A 14,783-nucleotide genomic window follows, 5' to 3' on the forward strand; every position below is an offset into this window, starting at 1 on the left:
GATTATTGTGGTAACTGAACTGTGTATCCAAAATATTTTATGATAAAATAATTCATCTTAATTGCCAAGGGTTCTTTTTAAAAGAGAGAGACAGACGCCACCCATGGTGGCTTCTTTTATACATGACATAAAGCAGAGGACTCTAGCAGGTAGGTTGGGAACATGAGATCACAGATTTAGAGAGGAAAAGGGCCTAGGCATCTTCTCCTCTGATCTTTACTTTACAGATGAAGAACTAAGACTTGCCCATGAGGATACAGGAAGTTAGTGACCCAGATGGGATTGGAACCCAGGCCCCTTGGTTTCCCTATCCAATATGTGTTTAGCACAGGATGATGCCTCCTAAATATTGGAGAGGGCAGCTAGATCTCCCTGGCAAGTCTCCCAGATTTAGATGGTGGGTCTCCAAACTGGTTGCCACTGGCCTATCTATTAGGTTTAATGACCTAATAACAAGAGGAGGAGCTTCTTCCCTCTCTGCTCAGAGATTTCCCATAAAAGTTCCCCAAAGGGAGGCCATATTTAGGGCTGATTTTGATGTCCATGCCACATGCTAATTAATCAATATTTGTGGATTGATCGATTGGTTCCAGTTCCTGATCTACTACTAATGGGCTGTTCAAGGCTGCTAAGAGGCTCCAACAGTCACTTGGGAGACTCAGCTTCTAGTTTCCTCATCTGTAAAGTGTGTGTGTGTGTGTGTGTGTGTGTGTGTGTGTGTGTGTGTGTGTGTGTGGTGGGGGCAGGGAGTTGAGCTCTATGGTCCCTAAGGTCACTTCCACCTCTAAATCTTCCTTCCAGAGGATTTCTAAAGGTTCTTCCAGTCTACCTTTCTTTGGTTCCATGATGCTGGGATCCCATGATTAATTCTCAGAAAAGGCTACCCAAAGAGCCCTCTTTAAGATAAGTGCCTAAGCTGGGAGGGACCCCAGAGATCTTGTCACAGAACCAGAGAATGTCAGAGTGGAGAAGAGGAACCTGACCATCCCAGCATGAGACATCAGTCCCCAGGAGCAGTGGCAGCCCCGGGCAGCTTCTCAGTACCTCCTGCCCTTGAGCTCCCTTACCTGTCTTTTCCAGTTTCCTGTTTGAAGAGTTCATCAAAGTGCAGCATCTTGTGGCGGGTGATCATGAAGACTTTTAGACGGGGGAGGACCTGGTTCATCAACTGGAGGTTGTTGTAGACCAGCCCTTTGCCATCCCTCCGCATGTAGCTGCTAGGCCCCCAGAAGATGAACACCGTCCCCTGGCTTGTATTGAGGAGCTCCTGGCGCTTGTGGAGAATCCTCTGGATGCTGGAATGGGCAATGACTCGGAGGCTGGTCTTGTTGCCCACGTCCCGACCATAGCCACGGGTGGGTGCATCATTCATGCGGATCACACACTCCGTCTGGTCAATGCGCTCTCCCTGGTGGCTCCCCAGAAGGTGTCCCGAGCTTGTCACCAGGGCACAGTCTTTGCAGTGCATCTTCAGGGACTGTAAGGCATCAGAGAAACAAAGGGGGACCATTAAAGGGAGGAACAGGGGCATCCTTAGCAAAATTGGGGCATTGGGCATTGCCCCAGTGCCAGCAGCTGAAGGAGGCCCAGTGTTTTGATTCAGCGGCATTTAATAAATATTGATTAAGTGCTAGGGATGGGATTGTAAATGTTTAAAAACCAGGTCTTCTCCTTCCCCTCCTTCCCTCCCATGTACTCAGGACACCTCCTTATTAATAGATATCACTAACATTATCTCCACTTTTTTTAAATCTAGAGATAAATCAACAAAACAATCAGTTGAGCCTTTATTTGTTGAATTTGCCAGTTCCCAAGGTGCAAATGGTTACTCTCACGAGCAGATGGGATCTGGCTCCAGCATATCCCTTTTAAATGTTTACTATGGGCAAGATACACAAAGTATGTCAGAGTAGCTGGAGAATTAGCTCAGTCAGAAAAGGCTGGATTCAAATTTTGCTTCTTCCATTTACTGTGTCTTAGAGATCCTCTGGAAGTCACTCAACATCTCAGGGAACCAGGCAACTCAAAATCTAAAGGTTTCCGAGGAGGGACCAAATGGTATTGGGCAAAATTTCCTTCCATGAGAATACCTTAGGCCAAGGAAGCCTCACAACTAGCCCCTTGTGTCTGTCCCCAGATTCAGATTTGAATGGCACCTTCATGACCATAGCTTTCATTTTTCCAGGTGTAGACAGCAAGGTCTAGGGTTAGGTGATTTTTGATAATGTAGTTTGGGATGAAAAGATGACTGGTCACATGAGATGAATTCAGACCTAGTTGGCCAGACTCAAAGAGCGATCATCAATGGTGCAACATCTACTTGGGGTCCCCTGGGAGTTCCCTAGTGGAGTGCTCCACTGGAGAGATCTGTACTTAGTCTGGGGCCATTTTGCTCTTCTATCCATGACTTGCTTAGATAAAGATATGGATGGAATATTTATCAAATCTGGGATGCCATAGGACTGGGCAAAGGCATGGATCTACTGTATCTCCTACTCACCACATTCCATCTTTGTGACAGTCACACTATTGGTTGACCTCTACTTGGGTTACTGGGACAAGCCAATTGATTCTTGAGTCTCTGATCTTTTGCCCACCCTTTCTCAGTCTTTTTCCATTTGATCATCCATATCATACCCCAAACCTATTCCCCCCGACCCCCCTCCCCACCAAGGCTCTGCCTTTTCTCCTTCTGCTCCATCTCATGGATTTAAATATCATTTCTATGAAGCCACCTCTCACTTCTAGATCTCTAGTCCCAGGTATCTTGAATCTTTAAATTGTAGAGAAGCTGCTAACCTGCAATGGTAGAGGGTATTTTCTCACATAGGAATCATAGGTCTGGTCTCTCCTTCTATTCCTGTGTCTGAACCATCTACTGGGGATTAAAAAAAACCAGGAACAAAATAGTCCCTGTCCTCCAGCAACTTCTATTCTGCTGAGAAAATCTTGCATGTAAACAGATAAAGACAAATATGTACAAAGAAATTTCAGGAGAATGGGGAGGAACCTGCTTACAACTGGGGGAATCAGGAGAGGCTGAGGACTGTTTTCTTGTAATCCTAATCCTCCCTGTCTTTTGAAATCCAAGAGCTGCAGATTCTGAATGAAATAGTAAATTCTCATACTTCATGTTTCTGCAGTGTTTATTCTAAGGTCCAGGTCATTCAACTCTTAGCCTCTGTTTCCTCAGCTGTAAAATGAAAGTAATAGCACCCCTCTCGTAGGGAAGTTCTGAGGAACAAATGAGATGGCAATTGTATTTAGCAGATCTTCAAGGGTATGTTTTTTATTATTACTTTATTAAAGAGTCTGGATGTGGGGTTTAAGAGGCTGGTTGCCCCTGACCATAAATCCTTGGATGAACAAATGAGGTAGATTCCATGCAGCCATCTTTTATTCTCTGGGGCTAACTTCTGGACCAGGTAGAGGACCTCTCACCCTGCCCTATTTTTTCATACCTCTAGACCTTTGTCCTTGCCATTCCCCATGCCTGGGATGGTCTGTTCCCTCAGTTGCAACAGTTTTTCTTCTTAAAACCCTAATTGTCCTCCTTTAAGACTCAACCCCAGCGTTACCTTTCCTGGTCTCTGGAGGAAGAAGGGATCTCTCTCTTCTTCCTCTACTCAAAGGCAGGATGATATGAATTACGTTTTCCTTATTTATCTAACCCTATTATTTCATTGATGAAGGGAATGTCTGGTGTGGAGTCTTTCTCCACCAATGCAGGCCAACACCAACTTGCAGCTTAGTCTTATAGAGTTTTCTAGGGCACCAAGAGGCTACATGTAGGGGTAATGGGTTTTGAACTCAGATTTTCTTGGCTTTCCAATCACCATACCACACTGTCTCCCATCTTTTACTGCACTTACCTACTCAAATCCAGAGGAAAGCCATTGACACTTGGGGTGGCTTCTCTAGAGAGTCATTTGGGAGTGAAGGCAGGGTTTGCTTCTGATGTGCAATAATTACTGGGGGGAGGGAAATAATGGGTGAAATTCCAGTTTGTTAGAAAAAATAAAATCTTCCCTTGATTGTAAGGCTTTTGAGCATAAGGACAATTCTTCCTTTCAGGTTTGTGGCTCTCCCAGCAGCTAGCACAGTTCATGCACAAAGTGGGGAGTCTAAACAATATCTGGGGCTCTTATTGTCAAAAGTCAACTGTATAATGTGAGGCAGTAGCTTGGCGGAGGCTGGACTCCAAGTCTGGAAGACCTGTGTTCATGCCTTACTTTTGCTTCTTACAGCTCCATGACCCTGGGCTGGGCATTTGTCTTCCATTTAACTTCCCAGATAGCTGATATGGAGTGAGGGAGGCCTGTCCCACCCTGGGAATTGTCTACTGAGCCATCATGATCCCTTGATATTTCCACGTTACAGGTATTAGCCTGTGTGGGGGGATAAGCTGCCTTCTCTCCAAGGCAGGAGGAGGAGTTGGACCTGGATTCCAAGAATCCCCTGTCAAACTCCAGCTCCCTTTTCTTCCCTGGGCCATTGTTTCTCATCTGAACAATGAGAGGGCTGGTTCTAGATGGATGATTCTTTGATTAAGACTAGGCAGGAGATGACATCTAAACCCTAAAACCTTGTGCAAGACCCAATGAGTCCAAGGTATGTCATCTGGGGCAATCTGCCCATTGCCAGAGTCAGAACCACATCTGGGAATTCATGAATTCCAAGACAACATGAAAATATATGCATTTGGAAGCTGGGGATCAAGGAGCTCTCCAATGGCAGTGCTAATTTCAAACAGCCTGGCACCCGAACAGTTTGATTATGGAATGCCTAAGTATGTCAAATCAAACATTTCGTTGTCAGGTTTAGTGGGAAATATCATTTACTTGCTGCTTGAAGATAATATAATTAGGGCCTGTGGCCAAGACCAAGAAGCCCCTGACAGAATAATGATAGGAAGCTTTGGAGGAGATGATTGGGTTGTTTGGATAGTTTTACAAAGTGGTGTGTGTCAGTAACACCATCCTATTGACCACAGCATCAAGGAAAGAGGCCACCAGCTTGGGATCTGAAGGGCACAGTGGAGCTCATGAACCCCAACTTAGAATCTCAGGACTGAGGGCCCTTAGAGACTAACTGAGCCAGCCAGGAGCTGGCCATTCTGCCATGTCCCTGCCAACTGGTCACCCAGGCTTTGTTTGACTCTGTCCTTTCCATTCCTGGAAAGCTCTAAGGTGTAGCTTGTTTGACCTTTTGTTGAATAGGCTCCTATCTCTCCCATGCCATGGCTCCTGGTTCTGCTCTATGGCGACAGACAGCATTCTGATTCATCTTCCATAAAACAACCATTTGGGTAATTAAAGAAATTTCACATGACTCTATGTCCCTGCTTCTTTAGGTTCCTTCAATTCATTCTCATCCAGCACATTTTCCCAGTTTCCTCCTTGCCACTATCATGATTAATTTGGAACTATTTTTTAATGGAAAAGTAGAAATTTTTTTTGTTTTTGTTTTTTTTCAAGGCAAATGGGGTTAAGTGACTTGCCCAAGGCCACAGGGCTAGGTAATTATGAAGTGTCTGAGGCAGGATTTGAGCTCAGGTCCTCCTGACTCCAGGGCTGGTGCTCTATCCACTGTACCACCTAGCTGCCCCTGAAAAGTACAAGTTCTGTCTAGGATTTTATCAGAAATATAGATTCTATAAAATCACAAACAGGTTATGATCTGTGATCTGCATCCATATACAGGACATCTCCAATCCTTGGAATATTGAAGAATTCAAGTGGCGAGATCACTGGATATGGAGTCAGCACAACAGAGGTTCAAGTCTCACCTACTCACTTTGGGTGATCCAGGCAATTCCTTTAGCCTCCTTTGGTCTTAGGGTCCTGATCTGTAACAGCACCTATCTTCCAGGGTCTTTATGAGGTTCAAATATACTGAGTATTGTGCACATAATAACAATAGCAAATATTTTTCTAGTGCTTTAGGGTTTGCAAAACTTTACATTTATTATCCCACTGAGTCTCACAACAACCCTGGGAGGAAGGGGCTAACATTGATACAATAACTTATTTAATAGATGAGGAAACCAAAGATGAGAGAGATTAAGAGACTTACCTGGAGTCATTGGAAGTAAGCATCAGAGACAAGATTTGAACCCAATTCCTCTGACTAGAGAGTCAGGCTTTATCTATATCACCTATGTTCATCTATATCTATATATTCCCATTCATATTCATATCTATAACGATCATCTCATTTATAACTAATCACCTCTATATCTAATTCTACCTCTGTATTTGTATCTATCTATTTAAATCCTATCTGTCTGTCTGTCTGCCTATCTAATTATCTATCTATCTATCATCTATCTATCTATCTATCTATCTAATTATCTATCTGTTGGTCTGTCTATCTGTCTGACTGTCTGTCTGTTTCTCTGTCTCTTTTTCTGTCTAGTCTTCTCCATTAGAATGTAAACTCTTTAAGGATAGGAATAAATTCACTTTTGATTTTCCATATCCAGGGCTTAGTTGGCTGGTTGACTCTTGTCCTTCATGCTCCAATAAGACCAAAATGACATCACTATGTTGGAGACAAGTTAAAGTGTGTTCAACTGTGGCTGATCAGACCAATAGGAGCTTGAAATGCTTTCCCACAGGTCAAGCACATATAGTCCATGTGAACATTTGAGGTGGGTTCTTTAAACCTGTGCATCTCCCATTTCCTTTGAACTGCTTCCTCAGAGCCTTAGAGCTGTAGAGTGCAGTCCCCTCACTGATGAGGGCATGCCATACTGAGTGGTCCTTTCTTAGTGTCTCCCATGCTGAGTAATCAATTCCAAAGTTAAGAGAGACCCTGAGAATGTTCTTGTATCACTTCTTCTGACCCCTCTGGAGGTGTTTGCCCTGTGAATTCTCCATAAAATTGTCTTTTTTGGCAAGTGTACATTTGACATTTGAACATTATGGTCAGTCCATCAGTTACTTTCTCTATAGTGGTGAATGCCTGGCAGATTACTTTGAAAAAGACCCTCAGAGTCTGGCATCTTCTCCTGCCAGGTGATCTTCAGAGTATTCCTAAGACAATTTAAATGGAAGTGATTCAGTTTCCTGGCATGGTGCTGGTAGACTGTCCAGGTCTCGCATCTCACATCGCTATAGCAATGGGGTCAGCACAATGGCTCTTAAGTTCGGTAGTTGGTCTAATATCTCTTCTCTCCCACACTTTCTTTTGGAGCCTCCCAAATACTGAGCTTGCTCGGACAATGCCTATACCAACCTCATTATTAATCAAGATCCCCGAAAAGTATACCACCAAGGTAAGTGACCTTAACTATAGTATATAAAACTTCAGCTTTAACTGATGGTTCCATGTATGGATGCTGTGGTGCTGGCTGATGGAGCACCTGGGTTTTCTAGGTGTCCTTTATTAGACCAAAATGAGCACAAGCAGCAGAGAATCGATCCAAACTTTGTTGTATCTCTACTTCAGAGGCTTCACTGAGTGCACAATCATCTACAAATAGGAGACCATACACCACTACTCCCTCCTCTTTGGTCTTGACTTGGAGCCTTTTCAAATTGAAGAATTTACCAGCAGTGGGTCCATCCTTAGAGAAAGATTTTCATGGCTGAAAACATACTGCTAAAAACATAGGAGCAAGGACGCATCCTTATTTTACTTCTTTGGTGCCTGGGAAATTTTGAGAGCATCGTCCACTATCCAGAACCTGGGTTGGCATGCCATCATGGGACTGATGTACAATAATGATGAACTTCTCCAGGCAACCAAAGTTTTACATAATTTTCCATAAATCCTCATGACTGATGGTATCAAAGGTCTTGGTCAGATCCACAAATACTGTTTACAGACATCTGGAGTTGTCTGGCAGTAAACACCATATCGATTATTCCTTGACCCTTTCTGAAGCCCTGGCTCTCAGGGAGGTGACCATCTTCTACTTGAAGGATCAGTCTATTGAGAAGGATTCTGGCAAGAATCTTACCAGCAATGACTAAAAGAGAAATCCCCCTGTGATTGTCATAGAGTGAACAATTCCTTTTATCTTTATAGAGATGGGCAATAGAAGCATCCTTAAACTCCTAGTGGATAATCTCCTCCACCTTGTAGATCTCAGTTGGAATAGAATCAGCACCAGATGCTTTGTCACTTGAAAGGAGCCTAATGGCATTCCAAAGCTCTTCTTCAGTTGGAACTTCAGATGGATTTACTTCAACTGAGGTAAACAGTCAATGGCTTCTGCAGTGATTGATGATTATCTGTTGAAAATCCAATATATTTTTGGGCCATCTCTCTAGGATCATGTCCTTATCAGGCATCAATGTAACTCCATCAGTACTGAATAACTAAGATACACCATATACCCTCCATCCATAACTAGCCTTCAGGGCATCCTATAATAAGCACACAGTAGATGTTACATTAATGCCTGTTGATTGATTGGGTGCTGTTGGAAGTCTATGGGAGGGTGGCTGTCACCAGAACAATCTTCTACAGGACTATATCGTCTGCCCTCATTGCCCTGAATTCAGTGCTGCTCTGGGTGGGGGGGGGGGTGTCTTCCATTATGCCAGACTGGATTTCCTGCCAGGACTGCAGAACACTAACACTCCACATCTGGTGCTGTCCCCTCCCATAAGGTCCTTCTGAAGGATTCTGGCTAACTTCAGAGCAGGAATCTAGTTCCAGAATCCAGTGAGATGAGAGAGACAGACAAACAGACAGACAGACAGACAGAGAGAGAAAGGGGAGGAGAGAGACAGACACACAGAGAGAGAAAGAGATGGAGACAGAGACAGACACACACACACACACACAGAGAGAGAGAGAGAGAGAGAGAGAGAGAGAGAGAGAGAGAGAGAGAGAGAGAGAGACAGACACACACACAGAGAGAGAGAGAGAGAGAGAGAGAGAGAGAGACAGAGAGAGACAGAGAGAGACAGAGAGAGAGAGAGGAACAGAGAGAGAGAGAGACAGAGACGGTCTGCATTCTGCCGTAAGTGCTTTTCTGAGAGTAGGGCCAATAAAATGCCAATAACCTTGCTGAACATGATGCTCCATTTATTTTCCAGTAGCGGAATAGACCACATCCTGGTGGCCGAGTCCCATCCAAAGAAGGAGATGAATTCCATTTTCTGTATTCAGAGGGATTGCTGATGTGTTGGGAGGCCGAATGACTGAAAATTAAACAATTTCTGTGCTCCTATTTCTTGGGTTGTTATATTTTCAGTCTTGCACAGAAAAAAGAAACAGCAGCTGTTTCTGACCCCATCTCTGCCTCCATAGTGTCCTTGGGGGCTTAATGATATGGGTAGAAATATTCATGCTTTGGTGAGCCAGGCTTCCTAATGCGCTAGTTACATGGATTTTCCCTTAAGTGCTCCCAGCCACAGTGACTGGCCCCCCTGCTTGGGAAAGGGATAAGACAGTAATGAGGTTAAAGGGGAAGGGGTGAGGGGGTGTGTGCTGACAGGATAACTAACCCCAGTCTCTCCTTGCTTCCCACCCTCTGGCTCCTCAACTGGTTCATCCTCTAAGCCTCTATTGCAGGACTTCAACTACTTCTCTGAGAAGACTAAAGCCCAGAAGGCTCCATTCCTTAGAACTCTTCATCATCCTCTCACACTCTCTTTCCTCCTTTCCATTCATTATCCATAGAAGAAAGATCTCTTTACCTCCCTAGAGATTGTAGGATTCTAGCTCATTTTCAGAAGAAGAAATAGAGTTCCGGGGAGGGGAACTTTTCACAGGCAGCAAGTGGTAGGACTAGGATTTGAATCAGGGCCAAGATGTTGGGTTATTTCTAGTCTCTTGAGGTTCTGCTTTCTAGTCTCTTCCCTCTGTTCTTCAGTCTTCTGTAGAATCTTGTTCCATCACCCTCTTGTCTTCTTGTGCATTTCAATCACTCTCCTATCCCAGGCTCTTCCCCATCCATCCATCCATCCATCCATCCATCCATCCAAGCATTTATCTATTTGCTGCTGAGACTCCAAAGACAAAAGTGGAATCCATCTATAGAGAAGTACGCTCATTGTTCCTAGTCCTGAAAACATGTCTATTAACCCTTCTAGCTTATTCAACTTCCATGGCATCTCTTTCTTCCTTTTATTGATAAACTTTAAAAAAAATTTGGAAGGCAATAGGGTTAAGTGACCTTCTCAAGGTCACATCACTAAGTTTACAAGTCTGAAGCTGGATTTGAATTCAGATCCTCTTGACTCCAGGGTCAGTGTTCTATCCACTGTGCCACCAAGCTGCCCCCATTGATAAACTTTTTGTGAAAGTTGTCTATACCTGTTGTCTCCATTTTCTCATGACTCACTTTCCCCCTCAAACTTTAGCAATCCAATATATAAGCTCCCTCTTAATCCACAGAATCACCATCTCTCTTCTAAACCCAAAGGCCTTTGTGGTTTTCTTGGCCTTTTTGTGGTTGTCCACCTCCTGCTACTGGATATCTTCTTTCCACTCCAATTGACTCTGATGACATTTTGCACTCCTGCTTCTCCTTATACCTCTCCATTGGTTCCTTCTTGGTCTCCTTCTCAATGCCACAGTGTGGATATTCCCCAAGAGTCTTTGCTCAGTCCCATCCTTTAGGATCATAGATCTGCATCTGGGAGAGATGTCAGAGATCACTGAATCCCCTCCTTGACTCTTTGGGTGCTGACACTGAAACCCACCCAGGCAGTAAGTGACAGAGCTGGTGCTGGAGCCCATGTCCTCAAACCCCAAGTCTTTCTTTAGTGTACCATGCTGTAGGAGACCGAGTTTGATGACTATTATTTTCTCACTGTGACTTTACTCCAATAACTACTTTTTTAAAGCCTCATTTTCCTCCTCTGCAATCTGGGCAAAATAGAACTTAGCAGTTAATAGACATTTCTTAAGCACTGTGCTACCACTGGGGTATAAAGAAAGGCAAAAAGCAGTCCCTGCCCTCAAAGAGCTCATAGTCTAATGGGGAAAAACTCATCATGTGTACATGCAAGTATACATTTAAACAATTATGTTCAAGCTATGTAGAGGATAAATAGGAAATGATTAACAAAGGAAAGGCACTAGAATGAAGAGGGATTGGGAAAGACTTGGGACAGAAACTGGGATTTTAGATGAGACTTTGGAGGAAGCCAGGGATGGAGGTCCTAGGGTTATTGTAAGCAAAAAACTAAAATGCAGAAATATTTTAACAGTATCCTCTCTCTCACTCTCTCTCTCTCTCTCTCTCTCTCTCTCTCTCTCTCTCTCTCTCTCACTGTCTCTGTCTCTGTCTCTCTCTGTCTCTCTGTCTCTGTCTCTGTCTCTGTCTCTGTCTCTCTCTCTCTCTCTCTCTCTCTCTCTCTCTCTCTGAACAAAGAAGTAGCAAATGGGAACCAAAGTATAAAACATCCACTGACTGGGGAATGGATGAAAATACTGTTCTGTGAACATAATGGCATAGGTCTAAGCCATGGTATTTGTTAAGAATTCACAGAGACTCAGGAAGTCTCATCAGCTGCGGCAGAGTGAAGGAGCCAGCCTAGTATCTAACAATCTGAATGCTGAATGTTGCTGTGGCCAGTCCTGAGTTCAGGAGATGATGGAGCAGCTCAGATTCTGGTTCTTCTTTGAGGACTTCAGGTCAGTGACAGATGATGAATGAGGCATGGTTTGTTGCCTGTGGCCAGTGTATAGACTTGTTTGTTGGGTTATACTTCATTAATACAAGAAACAGTTCAAAAGAGTCCATTAGGTGGGGAAAGGAAGGGAAATAAATCTATCAACAAAAATTTACTGTCACTATTTAATGCCTAACACTGCCTAGGCACAGAAGATAGGAGCCCAAATAATGAAATAATCTCTACTAGGAAGAAATTTCCATTCTAAAAGAGGAGATGAGATTTCATAAATCTCTCTATAATAGCACACATAAAACATAAAGTAAATAGAATTTTTTCAGCTATTTTTCAGTTGTTTCTGATTCTTTGTGAGCCCATTTGTGATTTTCTTGGCAGAAATACTGGAGTGGATTGGCATTTTCCTTGCCAGCCCATTTTACTAAGGAAGAAACTGAGACTCACTGGGTGAAAGTGGCTTGTCTAAGGTTGTTGCTGTTCATCTTTCATTTTCAAAGAGAAACAATGGTATCAGAGAGTGATGTCTTGTGCTGAGCTGCACAAAGTTAACATCCTCACTCTCTCTTCCAGAGTCATGAAGGTCCAATGACAGGACAAAAATCAAGGTGACTAGTGATACCCAGGATGCAGAGGATCCCTTGGATTCTTTGATACTGGCTTAGCTCTATAGTATCTGCTTCCATGCCCTTCATTATCATTGGAACAAATTGTTCTCATCTCATTCTGCTGGGGGAAGCTTGTAGATGTGAAAGAATTCCTGGTAGAGCTCAAAAATGACTTTAAAAATCAAATTAGAGAGGTAAAAGAAAAGAAATGAGAGTGATGCAAGAGATTAGGAAAAAAAGCAAAAACTGGAAAATGATGTACAAAAATTTACAGAAGATAACAATTCCTTAAAAAGTAGAATTAATCAAATGAAAAAGAAGGTACAAAAATTCAGTAACATAAACAAATACTTAGGGAGTAAAACTGACCAAAGGGAGCTGGAGGGAGAAAAGCTCACTGAGGAAAATAATGCCGTGAGCATTAGAATTGGATAAGTGGATACTAATGACTCCACGAACATGAAAACAATAAAACAAAATAACAAATATAAAAACAAATAACAGAAAAGGTGACATATCTCATTGAATTGACCTGAAAACGAAGTTCAGGAGAGGTCATTTAAGAACTCTTGGATTACTGGAATACCATGATTAGAAAAAGAACCTGAATATCATATTTCAAGAAATTAGCAAGAAAAACTACTCTGTTATCCTGGAACCAGGGGGTAAAATTAGAAATTGAAATAATCCACTGATCACCTCCAAAATGAAAATTTCCAGGAATATTATAGCCAATTGCAGAACTCCCAAGCCAAGGAATCATATTGCAAGTAGACAGAAGAAATAATTCAAATATTGTAGAACCACTATCAGGATAACACAAGATTTATCAGCTTCTTCACTAAAGGATTGGAGGGCTTGGAATATGATATTACAGAGGGAAAAGATCTAGGATTATAACCAAGAATCACCCACTCAACAAATCTGAATATCCTTCAGGTGAAAAAATAGTCATTTAATGAAACAGAGGACTTTTACATTTTCCTGAAAAAAAAAGACCTGAGCTGAACAGAAAATTTGATTCTCAAATAGAAGACTCAAGAAAAGCACACAAGGGGCAGCTAGGTGACACAGTGGATAGAGCACCAGCCCTGAAGACAGGAGGACCTGAGTTCAAATCCAATCTCAGACACTTAAAAATTAACTAGCTGTGTGACCTTGGGCAAGCCACTTAACCCTATTGCCTGAAATTAATAAAATTTTTTAAAAAAGAAAAGCACAAACGCATAAACAGGAAAGAGAAAATTTAAGAGATGGAATAAAGTTAAACTATTGACCTTCCTACATGAGAAGATGACATTTGCAACTTTTAAGGACTTTATCAGTATTTAGGACAGTTAGGAGTACATGTAAACAGGATTCTGGTTTAAGTTGATTATGATGGGATGATACACACAACCCCTCCCCACATTAAAGGATGACAAAGAGGGATGCATTGAGAAAAGGAGGAAAGTATAGGTAGAATAGGATAAATTAACTCATAAAACTCTGTGAAAGAGCTATTACAGTGGAGGAGAAGATGGGGCATGGCGGACAACACATAAACTTGACTCTCATTTGGCTCAAAAAGGGCGTAATGTACAATAAGTTGGGTATAGAAATCTTTTTTTACCCTATAGGAAAGTAGGGAAGGAAGAGGATAATGGAAAGAGGGGAACTGATAGAAGTGGGAAGGCAATAATCAGAAGCAAAATACTTGTAAGAACGGACAGGAGGTAGATAGCAATAGAGAATAGGATAATCAAGGAAAGTTAGGATGGAGAGAAATATGCAGTAATTATAACTGTGATGGTGAATGGGATGGATTCACCCATAAAATAGAAGTAGATAATTTTAGTGTATTTGAAAACCAGAATCCTATAATATGTTGTTGAAGAAGAGAGGCACATACAAAGTAAAGGTAAGGGACCAGAGCAGAATCTATTATGCTTCAAATGAAGTAAAAAAAAGCACAGGTAGCAATCATGATCTCAGAGTACAGGCAAAAATAAATCTAATTAAAAGAGATGAGCAAGAAAATTACATTTTGCTAAAAGGTACCATAAATAACAAAGTAATATCAACTATAAACATATATGCACTAAATGGTATATCATCCAGAATTTTAAAGGAGAAGTTAAATGCAATACAGGAAGAAATAGACAATAAAACTATACTAATAGGGGACCTCAACTTTCTCTTCTCAGAATTAGGTAAATCTAGCCATAAAATAAACAAGAAAAAATTCAGGAGGTGAATAGAATTTTGGAAAAGCTAGCTATAGGGGGTGGCTAGGTGGCACAGTGGATAAAGCACTGGCCCTGGAGTCAGGAGTACCTGGGTTCAAATCCGGTGTCAGACATTTAATAATTCCCTAGCTGTGTGTCCTTGGGCAAGCCACTTAACCCAGTTTGCCTTGCAAAAACCTAAAAAGAAAGAAAAGCTAGCTATGCTAGACTTCTGGAGAAAATTGAATGAGACTAGAAAGGAATGTACCTTTTTCTCAGTGGCATATGGCACTTTCACAGAAATTGACCATGTATTGGGCATAAAACCTTCACAATCAAGTGCAGAAAGGCAGAAACATTAAATATTTTTTTCC

The 14,783-nt window shown here is 42.2% G+C and overlaps 1 protein-coding gene across 1 annotated transcript in view; it reads right to left on the bottom strand.

The window, feature by feature from the left end:
• ST6GALNAC5 (ST6 N-acetylgalactosaminide alpha-2,6-sialyltransferase 5) overlaps nucleotides 1–14,783 on the bottom strand; it is a 303,483-nt gene that overhangs the window by 31,633 nt on the left and 257,067 nt on the right. Inside the window, exon 3 of the mRNA XM_074221141.1 lies at nucleotides 1,068–1,477. Within this exon, the coding sequence (XP_074077242.1) occupies nucleotides 1,068–1,477 (410 nt within the window). The remainder of the gene's footprint in view (nucleotides 1–1,067; nucleotides 1,478–14,783) is intronic.

Source organism: Macrotis lagotis, chromosome 2, assembly GCF_037893015.1.
Source record: "Macrotis lagotis isolate mMagLag1 chromosome 2, bilby.v1.9.chrom.fasta, whole genome shotgun sequence".
Classification (NCBI taxonomy): domain Eukaryota; kingdom Metazoa; phylum Chordata; class Mammalia; order Peramelemorphia; family Peramelidae; genus Macrotis; species Macrotis lagotis.